Source organism: Neoarius graeffei, chromosome 20, assembly GCF_027579695.1.
Source record: "Neoarius graeffei isolate fNeoGra1 chromosome 20, fNeoGra1.pri, whole genome shotgun sequence".
Lineage (NCBI taxonomy): Eukaryota > Metazoa > Chordata > Actinopteri > Siluriformes > Ariidae > Neoarius > Neoarius graeffei.
Genome location: NC_083588.1, coordinates 63,642,295 through 63,656,432, shown reverse-complemented (window position 1 = coordinate 63,656,432; position 14,138 = coordinate 63,642,295). Strand labels below are relative to the sequence as shown.

The 14,138-nt window shown below is 38.9% G+C and overlaps 1 protein-coding gene across 1 annotated transcript in view; it reads right to left on the bottom strand.

Annotated features, from left to right (window-relative positions):
• Positions 1–14,138, bottom strand: part of LOC132869092 (deleted in malignant brain tumors 1 protein-like) — an 88,652-nt gene that overhangs the window by 62,389 nt on the left and 12,125 nt on the right. The window contains exons 2-4 of the mRNA XM_060902444.1: positions 11,761–11,978; positions 10,239–10,326; positions 4,353–4,382 (exon numbers count right to left, since the gene is read on the bottom strand). Of these exons, the coding sequence (XP_060758427.1) occupies positions 4,353–4,382; positions 10,239–10,326; positions 11,761–11,978 (336 nt within the window). The remainder of the gene's footprint in view (positions 1–4,352; positions 4,383–10,238; positions 10,327–11,760; positions 11,979–14,138) is intronic.

Here is a 14,138-nt window from a genome sequence, read left to right as displayed (position 1 = left end):
TACATGCTTAGACTGCTGCCTCCGCGACCCGGTCCTGGATAAGCGGAAGAAGACGAGACGAGACGAGAGACGAGAAATAAAACTTATAGTAGCTTTAAAAAATTTGAAAAATAATCAACAAAATATTAAAAGAGAAAAAATATGAAACAAAAAAACCCTAAAAAAAACCAGGAACAGTACAAGGTAGTAAAAAAACTAAGAAGAGGAAATTTTAACTGCTAATTTGTAAGAACAGTTATCAGAACCTAACCACAAAACAGGCCAAAATGAGGAAAAATTAAAAGAATAGAGATCTCTTGTCACGTCCACGCGCATATGCGTTCTGTACATGCAGCGCGTGCGAAAGACTACCACACGTAGTGCGCACAAAAGACTACCACACGCAGCGCACACTGCAAGGACTAATTACCATGCACCTGTTCCAGATCAGAGTGCAATCACAGCGCATGCTTTAAAGGACTCCAAACGCACACAGTTTTCTGTGAAGTATACGTGTTGTACTTAATACTCCAAGTTATTGAGCCTTAAATTGTTTTGTGCTTCTCTGGTTCTCGACTCTGTGTTCTGTTTCCTCGACTCTGATTTGCATGTTCTCTGACATCCTAATTGATCCTCAAATTACCCTTGCCTGTTTCACAACCCCGCCTCTGTCTCATGGTTTTGTATTGTTTGCCTGTAAATAAACTCATCTTGTACATCCATCATTATGGCAAAGTTTTCTGTCAGTAATGGTCAGTTGGACAGATGTAAGTGGGCTGCTAAGTACAATGCATATACTTTGCCCAAAACTGTGTGTGTTCGGAGTCCTTATAAGCGTGTGCTGTGATTGCGTTCTGATCTGGAACAGGTGCATGGTAATTAGTCCTTGCAGCGTGCGGTACATGTACAGAGCACAAATGTGCGTGGACGTGACATCGATCTGCTGTGTCTGATGCAGACAGACCTGCATCTAAAAAGACTCAGAAATGTGTTGCATGTTCTCCTCTAGTGTGATTCAGTCTAAAATCTGGACTGTAGCACCCAGTGGAGAGACTGACAAATATGTCTCATCTCATCTCATTATCTCTAGCTGCTTTATCCTGTTCTACAGGGTCGCAGGCAAGCTGGATCCTATCCCAGCTGACTACGGGCGAAAGGCGGGGTTCACCCTGGACAAGTCGCCAGGTCATCACAGGGCTGACACATAGACACAGACAACCATTCACACTCACATTCACACCTACGCTCAATTTAGAGTCACCAGTTAACCTAACCTGCATGTCTTTGGACTGTGGGGGAAACCGGAGCACCCGGAGGAAACCCACGCGGACACGGGGATAACATGCAAACTCCACACAGAAAGGCCCTCGCTGGCCACGGGACTCGAACCCGGAACTTCTTGCTGTGAGGCGACAGCGCTAACCACTACACCACCGTGCCGCCCTGACAAATATGTTTTAACAAAAAAAGAAAAGTTGATGTAGCGCTGAGATAAGAGAGTGACCAAGGACCAAAACGGCTGATTATCATCATACACACTTGCACCATTCTGTCAGGGGTTCTCATTTATATTATATATGGAATTGTGTGGTAAATAAGAAAGTGCTTGATATTTAGATTCTTCAAAGTATCCAGCGTTTACCTTCATGATGCTTTGCAGACTATTGGCATTTTCTTAACCAGCTTCATGAGGGAGTCACCTGGAATGCTTTTCAATTAACAGGTGTGCCTCGTCAAAAGTTAATTAGTGGATGAGTTTCTTACCTTCTTAATGCATTTGAGATCTAAGAGTAAATAGTAAATTATAAAAATAATAATTAACGGTTATTCCACAAAATCGAGTCGTACGTGAGCTGATAGCCGATGAGGTGCGTAGCACTGAGTTGTCTATAATCCATATACGACATTGAGTGGAATAACTGTTTTATTCTATTCACATTCAGTGGATTTTGAGAAAACAGAGCATTTTTATATTTTTTTTTTTGCAAATTTGATAAATAAAAACTTTATACAAAACCTCTGACAAAATCAGTTCCACTTAGAATGTAAACAAACCGGCGAAATGAAGACAGCAATATGTGAAAAATTTGATAATTCTTGAAAAATAAAAAAAGAAATGTTCTTACCATCAAATACTTTTATTCCATATTTTGTTGCGTAAGCCTGGCGACTTGTCCAGGGTGTACCCCGCCTCTCACCCATAGTCAGCTGGGATAGGCTCCAGCTCGCCCATGTCCATGTACAGGATAAGCAGCTACAGATTATGGATGGAGGGATGGATTTTGTTGCTTTTTTGTGGTTTTTTTGTGTTTTGTTTTTGAGTAGAGTTTTTATTTCATCCTCGGTTGGTTCAGCAACACACGCTGCCATTTTCCTCTTCTTCTGTAGGGTTTTTTGGTGGTTGGCAAGCCAACTTTAAGATGCATTACCACCACCAGCTGGGCTGGAGTGTGGAACAGGAGTTTTTTTTCGGGGGGGGGCTATATTGTAGCTATTTCTGTTTCTTTTAAATACTTGATAACAAAGTGATATGTCTGACTTGATGCACTCTGCCATGTTGTTTTTCTCTCCTCATGATATATGAGCTGATAGCCCAGTCATAGAGCAGCCAATCAGAACACGTGATTGCTCATATCCAGTGAATGTGGATAGAATAAAAGTAAATAGCCCCAAAACACAACTGTAGTAATCCATGTTATGTCAAGAATCGCTCAACCAAGTAAAGAGAAACGACATCCATGATTACTTTAAGACATGAAGTGACTTTTAATTCGAGGGAATGGATGCAGGCTGAAGGAGTTAAAAAAATCATTAAACCCACCAACTTTACTGTTAAAGACTTACAATTATCAACACCTTAATGATCTTTTGGCCGTTGCAAAAGTAAAAAAGACTTTCAATACATAAATTGTGCACAAATAATTACTCAAACTTCCACTGGAAAAAGAATGAGTTGATTCCCGACGTGACACCATTCCACAATTATTGACACCCAGACGATTATTTATTAAAAAAAATAATAAAATAATAATAATAATAATAATAATAATCATCATCATCATCATCATCATCAATATGTGGTAAGTTAACAAAACATAGTTTTTATTTAAAATTTGTTTTTCATAGACTTATATTTAGTACAAAATATCTTTTATATAAATATATGGATGTCGGCGTTTATGTAAATGAGGAAGTAATTCTAATGTTTGGAAACAAATGAACTGATAATGTTTAACCTGCATCAGAAAATCTTTTTGTTCCACTTTCTACCCACTTTCGAAGTATTTTCATAGATCGCATTTTGTTAATCATTCGTTGTTGTTTGTATTAATTTCTAGTTTTGTAGTTTACCAATAATTCAAACAATGCTCTCATTTGTTGCAATTAGATTCAGATTGGTGAAGCTTCAGTATTTTCAAACAAGTGATTTTATTAAATGAGATTTTAAATTTACAACTAAAAATATAAAATGTCTACTGATATTGTAATATGTAGTAGATATTTGTAACAAATTGCAAAAAAATATTTTCTGAATGGAATAGAAAAATCTGAATATTTCAAGCATGTAATTTTTTATATGCTCGGAATTTAATTCTGGTCTAATTCTATTTATTGCAATCAGATTCCAAATCCTCTATAAACATTCCATTCTGTTATCAATCAGAAAAAAAATTATTATAAATCACAGCACTTTTATTTTTTTAAAGTACTTCATCTACTTCAACAATGTTACACAAAGATCGATCCATAACAGTTGTAAATGTCCCTTAATCCCACAGGGTGTCGATAATGGTGGACACCGGTGAAAGTGATCACTATTATCGACACCTCACGTGATTCTCAAACGTCCGTTTAGATACAAAATGGCGACTGTCAAATGAAAGAGTAAGAAACAAAGTAGGTTTTGATGAGGAGATCATGAAATACCAGTGAATTTGATCAGTAAAAACATGTCCATGATCTTTCCACCGTGCTTACCTGCGATGAAAACATCCGGGTTTTCCTAAAAATTGCTGATCGTGTTAAAAAAATTCCATCTCAGGTAACGAGCTGTGTCATCAGATGACAAGATCAAAGGGCGGGGGGGGGTCTTCAGGTTGATTAATTAACCAATAATAACTCTTGTAACTGAAACACACCTTTGTAAAATAGGTTTTTATTGGTAAATGTGAAAAGCTGTCGATAATCATGGACTGTTGATAATTCTAGCCGCTGCTCTATTGACTTCTCTTTTATAAAGTACCTTTAATAGCTGTAGTTTATTGGAACTCAGAGGTTCACAAAAATTGCTGGTGCGGCCTGGTCACAATTTGAGTTTGATGCCCCTGATCTAGAGAGTAAACCAAATGTATTCAAATGAAAAGTTCACTTACCAGCCAGCAGAGAAACTCCAAGAACGCTGACTATGGAGAGAAAATAAAGAGGAGGAATTTCATTAAACCATGTGGTGATGTAAAAACCCTCAGATGTTTGTCGAATACTCTTAGTAACAATAAATTAAACTGAAACATAAATAAACCTCAGCTATATTTGAATATACTACAGTATGCTGTGCTGCAATTCATTTGTTTCTAGAGTAACAGCTCATTCACAGGGACTTGTTTCTCAGACACGCCGTAGAAATTAAGACTAATTAAGAAGGAGTTTCATAAGTGTTCGACAACATCACATGTAACTATAAATGGATAAAAAGTATCATGTGTTATGTTTTAATAATAAAAAATGGAATTGTCCCTTACAGAAAAACCACATGAACTTCACATGTGATTTCTCAGATAGGGGCGAATCAATCTCACGCGCAGTGTGCGGATATGGGAAGCAAGCCCACACTTTAAAAGTCTTTGCCTCAGCTAAAAACAATGCCACTGAAGCTAGCTATATAATTTCTCACTGCATAGCTAAACATGGAAAGCCATTCACAGACGGTGAATACATTAAGGAGGCCTTTCTCTCTGGCTCGGATAGTCTTTTTGAGGGGCTGCCAAATAAAGAGACAATAAAATCAAGAATAAAAGACATGCCCATATCAGACAGAACTGTTGAGCGACGAATTGATGAAATGGCAGAAAACCTAAGGGTGCAGCAAACAACTGGCATAAAAGATGCAGCGGTATTTAGCATTGCGCTTGACGAAAGCGTAGATGTGAATGATGTGGCACGTTTGGCAGTGATGGCAAGATATTGTGATGTGACTGTGAGAGAGGAGCTCTGCTGTTTAAAGCCAATGAACCCTGCTGGGCATCTTTACCCGAAAAGTTCAACTGTCTTCGCAATATCGCACTGGCTTTATTGTTAGTGTTCGGATCAACATATCCGTGTGAACAGATATTTTCGCACATGAAGAATGCACTTTGCCCTTCCCGAAGTTGTCTGACAACGGGCCATTCGGAAGCATGCGTCCAACTCAAAGTGACCAATTACCATCCCCACATCTCGGAGCTAAGTAAGGGGAAGCAGGGCCAGGGATCACACTGACTGATAGGCAAAACATTTATTTTGTAACAAGGCTACTTCAAATTTGCAGTTTATTGTTAAGCCGCTTTATGTAGGCTACTTGTCAATGTTCTCTGACACTCATTATTTAATTTTTTTTCTGCAGTTTTATTATTCATCAGTTCCATTTCCATTAGGCTGCTACATCTTTATTGTGAATAACTTGGGCCTGTTACCTACTGAAAGATTTTGGATGTTATTTTGTGAATTTGTATAAGCTGCTTGCAATGTTGTTATCCAATGTGTGTGTGTGGGGGGGAGTGTTTTTAAACCTTGTGTGTGAGGTTAATGGCATAAAACAAGTGAAATGGTGTTTTACATTTGCTCAATGCATTAAATATCCATATCCGTCTAAAACGTGTGGTGTCTAATTACACATACTTAACAACACCTATTTGAATGGCACACTAACTAACAAGAAAATTTCTAATTGGCACTACATGGCAAAAAGGTTGCCGACCCCTGACATATACAGTGGTGCTTGAAAGTTTGTGAACCCTTTAGAATTTTCTATATTTCTGCATAAATATGACCTAAAACATCATCAGATTTTCACACAAGTCCTAAAAGTAGATAAAGAGAACCCAGTTAAACAAATGAGACAAAAATATTATACTTGGTCATTTATTTATTGAGGAAAATGATCCAATATTACATATCTGTGAGTGGCAAAAGTATGTGAACCTCTAGGATTAGCAGTTCATTTGAAGGTGAAATTAGAGTCAGGTGTTTTCAATCAATGGGATGACAATCAGGTGTGAGTGGGCACCCTGTTTTATTTAAAGAACAGGGATCTATCAAAGTCTGATCTTCACAACACATGTTTGTGGAAGTGTATCATGGCACAAACAAAGGAGATTTCTGAGGACCTCAGAAAAGGTGTTGTTGATGCTCATCAGGCTGGAAAAGGTTACAAAACCATCTCTAAAGAGTTTGGACTCCACCAATCCACAGTCAGACAGATTGTGTACAAATGGAGGAAATTCAAGACCATTGTTACCCTCCCCAGGAGTGGTCGACCAACAAAGATCACTCCAAGAACAAGGCGTGTAATAGTTGGCGAGGTCACAAAGGACCCCAGGGTAACTTCTAAGCAGCTGAAGGCCTCTCTCAAATTGGCTAATGTTAATGTTCATGAGTCCACCATCAGAAGAACACTGAACAACAATGGTGTGCATGGTAGGGTTCCAAGGAGAAAGCCACTGCTCTCCAAAAAGAACATTGCTGCTCATCTGCAGTTTGCTAAAGATCATGTGTACAAGCCAGAAGGCTATTGGAAAAATGTTTTGTGGACGGATGAGACCAAAATACAACTTTTTGGTTTAAATGAGAAGCGTTATGTTTGGAGAAAGGAAAACACTGCATTCCAGTACAAGAACCTTATCCCGTCTGTGAAACATGGTGGTGGTAGTATCATGGTTTGGGTCTGTTTTGCTGCATCTGGGCCAGGACGGCTTGCCGTCATTGATGGAACAATGAATTCTGAATTATAGCAGTGAATTCTAAAGGAAAATGTCAGGACATCTGTCCATGAACTGAATCTCAAGAGAAGGTGGGTCATGCAGCAAGACAACGACCCTAAGCACACAAGTCGTTCTACCAAAGAATGGTTAAAGAAGAATAAAGTTAATGTTTTGGAATGGCCAAGTCAAAGTCCTGACCTTAATCCAATGGAAATGTTGTGGAAGGACCTGAAGTGAGCAGTTCATGTGAGGAAACCCACCAACATCCCAGAGTTGAAGCTGTTCTGTACGGAGGAACGGGCTAAAATTCCTCCAAGCCGGTGTGCAGGACTGATCAACAGTTACCGCAAACGTTTAGTTGCAGTTATTGCTGCACAAGGGGGGCACACCAGATACTGAAAGCAAAGGGTCACATACTTTTGCCAATCACAGATATGTAATATTGGATCATTTTCCACAATAAATAAATGACCAAATATAATATTTTTGTCTCATTTGTTTAACTGGGTTCTCTTGATCTACTTTTAGGACTTGTGTGAAAATCTGATGATGTTTCAGGTTATATTTGTGCAGAAATATAGAAAATTCTAAAGGGTTCACAAACTTTCAAGCACCACTGTATATCACATATATACACATATACTCAACTCTCCACTGAGCCATTCAGACGAAATCAGGTTCACGGGTGATAACTACTAGTTGTTTCTGTAGTAACAGCTCTATGTCAAAGTCTGAACCTAATACCAAAGACAAACCACCGTCTCCCTGTGTGGAACATTTCTTTCTTTCTTTCTTTCTTTCTTTCTTTCTTTCTTTCTTTCTTTCTTTCTTTCTTTCTTTCTTTAAATTTTGTCAGATTTGGCATGTTTTTCATTTCAATTCAATTCAATCTTTATTTCAGACTCACAAGAGGGTCCATAACATAGAAAAATAAAATCATTTAATGATAAAAATAATACATAATATATTTGTGGCAGCAGGGGCGTGGTCAAGCATCGGTCTGTGACCAGAGGGCGGAGTCAGGGAAGGTAAGTGGCAGAATCACTGCACCTGATGTTGGTTAATCTGTGTTTGTGTCTCTTCCCCAGTGACCGCGCCCTATACAGAGATGCCTACCCCAAATTTTGAATTTCAGTATTCTTGAAAACATTTTTCAGTATTTTGGAATGACTTTCAGTAACATTAATTTATGCGCATTTCCATTATAAAGAGGTGTATATACCAATATGTTTAACATTTAAATTATTAAAAAGTACTGTTTTGTGTGAATTGAATAAACAAAACACGAGCAGCCATCTCAACTGAATTTCCACTCGACAAATTTCTAGATCATACAATTTCTCACATTTTTATAAATGCAATAGTGTTCCCTGTTTGCAGACATTACGGTTGACTACCAATCATTGGTATTGAATATAACTCCTCAAAAGTATTATATTATATTGCCTGGCAAAATGTTCTACCTGTTTACGGATTCTAATAAAATTTAAAAAAAATTTCTTATTTCATGCCAAAGAGAGTCCGACATTGTTATCTTAATGTCCCAATATATAAATACTTCAGCATAATGCTTCAGAAGAGACATTGAATAAAATGACATTTATAATTGTATTTAAAACAGTGGAATGATCCATTTTTTGCCACAATCCCAACAGCACTAATCATAAAATTCTGTTTTTGATCATACTACATGTACATTTACACTTGCAACACTGAAAAGACTTTGAATTAAAGAAGTACAGCCAGTGTTTGATATTTCAGTGAATAAAAATCAGACATGTAAAAAGAAACTGAATAAGTTTAACTCACATTTCATGGCACTAATCGGCAAGTTCAACTCCAAGCACAGGACAACCATCACCGCTTCAGCACGGGTCACGTTCCGTGTCTTTTCATCCACAGATTTCGTAAAAAACTGCTGGATACCCCCAGATTTACTTTCCGCCTGACTCGCCATTTCAGCATACTCCATATGGTTTTTTTTGTAGTTGACATGCCGAGTGCAGTCATCGCGACCACCATGAGTGATGTTAATGTCAGTTCTACACAGTTTGCAGTGCGCGTATCCATTGCCCTTTTGACTGGGTGTAATGCACGGCCATTCTACCGTATATCGTGGGAGGAACACCTGAGACCTGTGCTTCACTTGTCCCGATACTGAGCGTTTCAGTTCCACTATTGAGAAGCAGCACCATGCGTGTGTGATGTCGAGTGAAAATAGCGTGAACAAATGTGCGGAATCTGCGCATGTCACACACAGCATGTGCGGTTGTCGTAAAAATAAATAGCCATGAATCGCGCATGGATTGAAAAAGTCGCTTGGACATTTAAAAACAACTCACTGGAATTTTTTAAGACTTTATAATAATTCCGTACAGAATAACACTGTTTGCCGTAACATCGTATTTACGTAACTTTTCCGTACAAAATACGGCCAATCTGTACTAGTAGGCATCTCTGCCTATATAAGGAGAGAGAGAGCAGAGGAAGGGGGTTCCCTCCCAACCACAACGCATGTGTATGTAGAGTGTGTGATAGTGTGAGTGAGTAAAAGCTGAAAAGCAAAAATAAGTGGAATAAAAGAGTTTCGTTGTGGAACTTAGCCCTGGCCTGCCGTCTTTCTGTGCTCCACCCATATGAACTGCTACAATATTATTAAAAAATAATCATGTGTTTGTTTGTTTTTATGAGGAACAGCAGAAATTCTGGAGACCACTGTATATTTGCGATATCCTTACCTGTACCTTCTGGTGAAAAGAGTTTCCTCTCAAATACCACAATAAATTAAAGAAGAAAAAAACTCTGACAACCGTTAACGATTACGGCCCAAACACAACTTTTGTCTTCAGTCCTGACCGCATTTTACTGAAATCAGCAATTCCTCAAACAAGAAGTGAAACACTTTGATGCATTTCACACATCTTAAAGTAAGATTATATTTTGTCTTTATCAACTTTATCAACCACACCAGCTAGAGTGGAAACACATGAAGCTCCATCGATTTTTCAAACCATTTTTCTCAACATCAGTTTTTCTAGATTCAGGAACTCAGTTTCAGAGTTGAGACTTCTCAGTTTCTAGGTTCATGAGAAACTTATTTATATTCCTGTTTAGAAAGATATTACATCAGCGTTTCCCAAAATGTTAATCTTTTATTGTATTAGAATCATGTTCGATTTCTAAATTCTAACATCATCCAAAGACTAGTTAATAATAAATACTTGTAAAAATATCTTCTATCAGTAATTACCGTATATAATAACATTAAGAACAAACCAGATGTATTGATAATGTTGAATTTACCAAGTGTTAAAGTGAGACGATCTCTCAGCATCCTGCTCCTTGAGGTGTTGTTCGGTTTGGCGCTAATTCCAGTGTCCACTGCTGCCGTCTTCTCATAACAAACCGTTTTTCTCAAACATCTCAAGAGGCGGAGTTTCTTTTTTGGCCAGTTTCAGTTCATAAAAGGCAGAAATTTAAAAAAAAAAATTTCTGTTGCACGTACTTAACATTCGAAGAAGAACCCAAAGCACCCTTGTAAGCAAAATTTCTTCAAACCCCCAGAGTACATGAAGTGTCAACAATATTCACTTCTTCTTGTTATTTCCCTTCATCTTGTGTCCTAACAGATGGGTTACAAATAAAACAAAAGACGCAAAAAGCAATATAAAGGGTCCTAGTAAGGTGTCGGGCCATGCCAAGATGCCAGAACTGCTTCTCTGGAACTGGAATGAAGGGATGAACGCCATTCTTCCAAAAAATGTTCCCTTACTTGTTGTTTTGATGATGATCATGACCATGGTGATGGGGGTGGAGAGCTCGTTCTCATATGTTGCTCTAAAATTTCCCGTAAGTGTCAAATTAGGTTAAGATGTGTTGTGTTTAAAGGATATAGCATACAGTGTGTGAGTGTGTGTGTGTGTGGGGGGGGGGAAATAAGTATTCCACATGTCAACTATTCTTCTTTTAAACATATTTCCAGTGCAGCTATTCACATGAAATGTTGAACAGGCGTTGGTATTGACACACACACAAAATAACTGCATAAAAAAAGAAATACTAATATTTCAATTCATTAAAAAAATTATGTGTAATAAAGTGGAATGAGGGCGGCACGGTGGTGTAGTGGTTAGCGCTGTCACCTCACAGCAAGAAGGTCCTGGGTTAGAGCCCCGTGGCCGGCGAGGGCCTTTCTGTGCGGAGTTTGCATGTTCTCCCCGTGTCCGCGTGGGTTTCCTCCGGGTGCTCCGGTTTCCCCCACAGTCCAAAGACATGCAGGTTAGGTTAACTGGTGACTCTAAATTGAGTGTAGGTGTGAATGTGAGTGTGAATGGTTGTCTGTGTCTATGTGTCAGCCCTGTGATGACCTGGCGACTTGTCCAGGGTGTACCCCGCCTTTCGCCCGTAGTCAGCTGGGATAGGCTCCAGCTTGCCTGCGACCCTGTAGAACAGGATAAAGCGGCTACAGATAATGAGATGAGATGAGATGAGATGAGATAAAGTGGAATGACATTGATTGCACTAATTAGTTCTCCTACTTGTGCTAATTAGAATCAGCCGAGTAGATTTTATATTCAGAATTCAAAACAACAGACTTTTTTTTTTGATTATACTTTTTATTTGCACTGTCAGAAGAATATGCACAAGCAAGATGTCTTAATAGTGCACCCAAGAGTAAACAAAAACAAAAACAAAAAAGGCAGATCAAATAATAATAATATAAAAAAACAAAAATCACAAACACATAGCAGGGACATCATATCAGTAGGCCTCAACTGGTTAGAATGTCCTTAATTCTTGAGCAAAGTTCTTTCCATGCATTTACTGTAGATAAACTGGCGTTGTTCAGTTGGGCTGTGGTTTCCTCTAATGATGCAATGTCCAGTAAGGATCTGATCCAGTAGCATTTAGCACTGATATCAGGTTTAAACCACAGCTGAAGAATTGTCTTTTTGGCAGCTGTGGAGCCAGCAAACGCCAGACGTTTGTCACGCAGAGAGATCTCAAGTGAGGAATCATCATTCAGTAAACAGAAGCAGGGGTCTAACACAAGAGTAGTGTCAAGAAACTTGGATAACATCTCAATAACATATTTCCAAAATATACTTATAATGGGACATTCCCAAAACATATGAAGAAATGTACCTGTGGCATTCTGGCAAAGCATGCATTGTGGACTTTGAGAGATATTCATCTTGAAACATATATATGGGGTTGTGTATGCTTTGTGGATAATCTTATAATGAATTAATCGATGAGCCAAGCATTTAGACGTTAGAGGTAGATTATCCCATATCTCCTCCCATTCAGGTTTAACACCCACTGCCCTGAGCTCCCTTTCCCATATTGACATAACAGAAAGAGGTTTCATGGAGTTCCTTATCAGAAGGTTATACAATTTTGTTACCAGGCCTCGTGAAGAGCTACTGAGATAGATATGAATAGACAATGGATGTGAACGTATTGGGTGCCAGGGCACTCCATACGCCTTCATCGCAGATCTGAGTTGGAGATAAAGGAAATAAGATGAACCTGGGAGATCATAATGGTGTTGGAGGTCTTGGAATGTGCGCAGGGTCCCATTATTGTAAATGTCATCAACTATGTGGATGCCTTTGGATGACCATATAGGGGATGTAAAATGTTGTTTGCCTGATATTAAACAAGGGTTGTTCCATAAAAGAGAGGACAAAGTCAGTTTAAATGGCCTACCCAGTGTCTTTTCAGCATCACGCCAGGCTTTCAGAGTAGAGGAGATAATAATACCATATCTTAATGTACTTTTCCGTCCTGTCTGTATGAAAGGTATATCTGTGAGATGGTTGGGACAGGTCAACCTAGCTTCTATTGGTCGCCATGGAATCTTTGATTCTGGATCCATCCAAACATGTATAGATCGGATCTGAAAGGCCAGAAAGTAAAGTTTTAAATCGGGGACAGCTAGTCCACCCTCTTCTTTAGGCCGTTGTAATGTTGAGAGACGAATCCTGGCCCGTTTGCCCGCCCAAATAAACTTAGAAAATTGTGAGTGCGTAATTTAAAAAAAAGTTGGAGGTGGTTGCATAGGCAACATAAAAAATAGGAAATTAAAACGTGGTAAAATGTTCATTTTGAGAATAGTGACTCTTGCTTGCATTGAGATTTTTAAAGAGCTCCATCTTAGGAGATCTGCAGTTATTTTTTGTGTGAGTTCAGAGTAGTTCTCTCGCAGGATGGTTGACAAGGAACCACTTATTTTAACGCCTAGGTACACAAACGAAGTCACATTTGAAATAAATGAAGGTAAAGAAAGCTTGTCTTTTGAAGGACCAATTGGCATTAATGCAAATTTTGCCCAGTTTATCTTTATAGCCAGACAAATCATGAAATTTATCAAATAATTGTAATACATGAGGGACTGTTTTATTCACATCTGAGAGATAAAGAAGGATGTCGTCAGCAAATAATGAGATGTGGTGAGATGTGCCTAACAATGAGATTGGGGAGATGGACTGGCTTTGCCTGACAGCCTGTGCGAGGGGTTCTAAAGAGAGCGCAAACAGTAAGGGAGAGAGCGGGCACCCCTGCCTCGTACCTCGCTGAAGCTCAAAAGGCTGGGATTTGCAAAAACCTGTCAACACAGAGGCAGTCGGCGAGCAATAGAGAGCTTTAACCATCCCAATGAATGATGCTCCAAAGCCATAGTGCTCCAAAAGTAGCCATAAGTAGTCCCAGCCGAGTCGATCAAATGCCTTGAACGCATCTAGTGAAAACACCGCAGTGGGCTCCTGGGAAGAATCAGCTAGATCAATTACATGCAGTAACCTTCTTAAGTTATCTGATGCCATTCTCCCTTTAATAAAGCCCGTTTGGTCATGATGAACAAGTTTGTTTACTAGGGGTTCGATTCTCGTGACCAATACCTTTGCAAAAATTTTAACATCAGCGCAAATTAGTGAGATGGGCCTGAAGCTGGAGCAATCCAGGGGATCTTTGTTGTTTTTTAATAATAATATGATAATAGCTGATTTCTGGTCTCTGTGAAAAGATCCTTTTTCAATAGCAAAGTTAATGGAGTCAAGTATTAATGGACCAACAATATCCCAGACAGCTAGATATAACTCAGGCGGAATGCCATCCATGCCTGGTGACTTACCCCTCTGAAGTGATCTTGCTGCTTCATGCAGCTCATGTAAAGTAATCGATTTGTCCAAGCATGCTCTA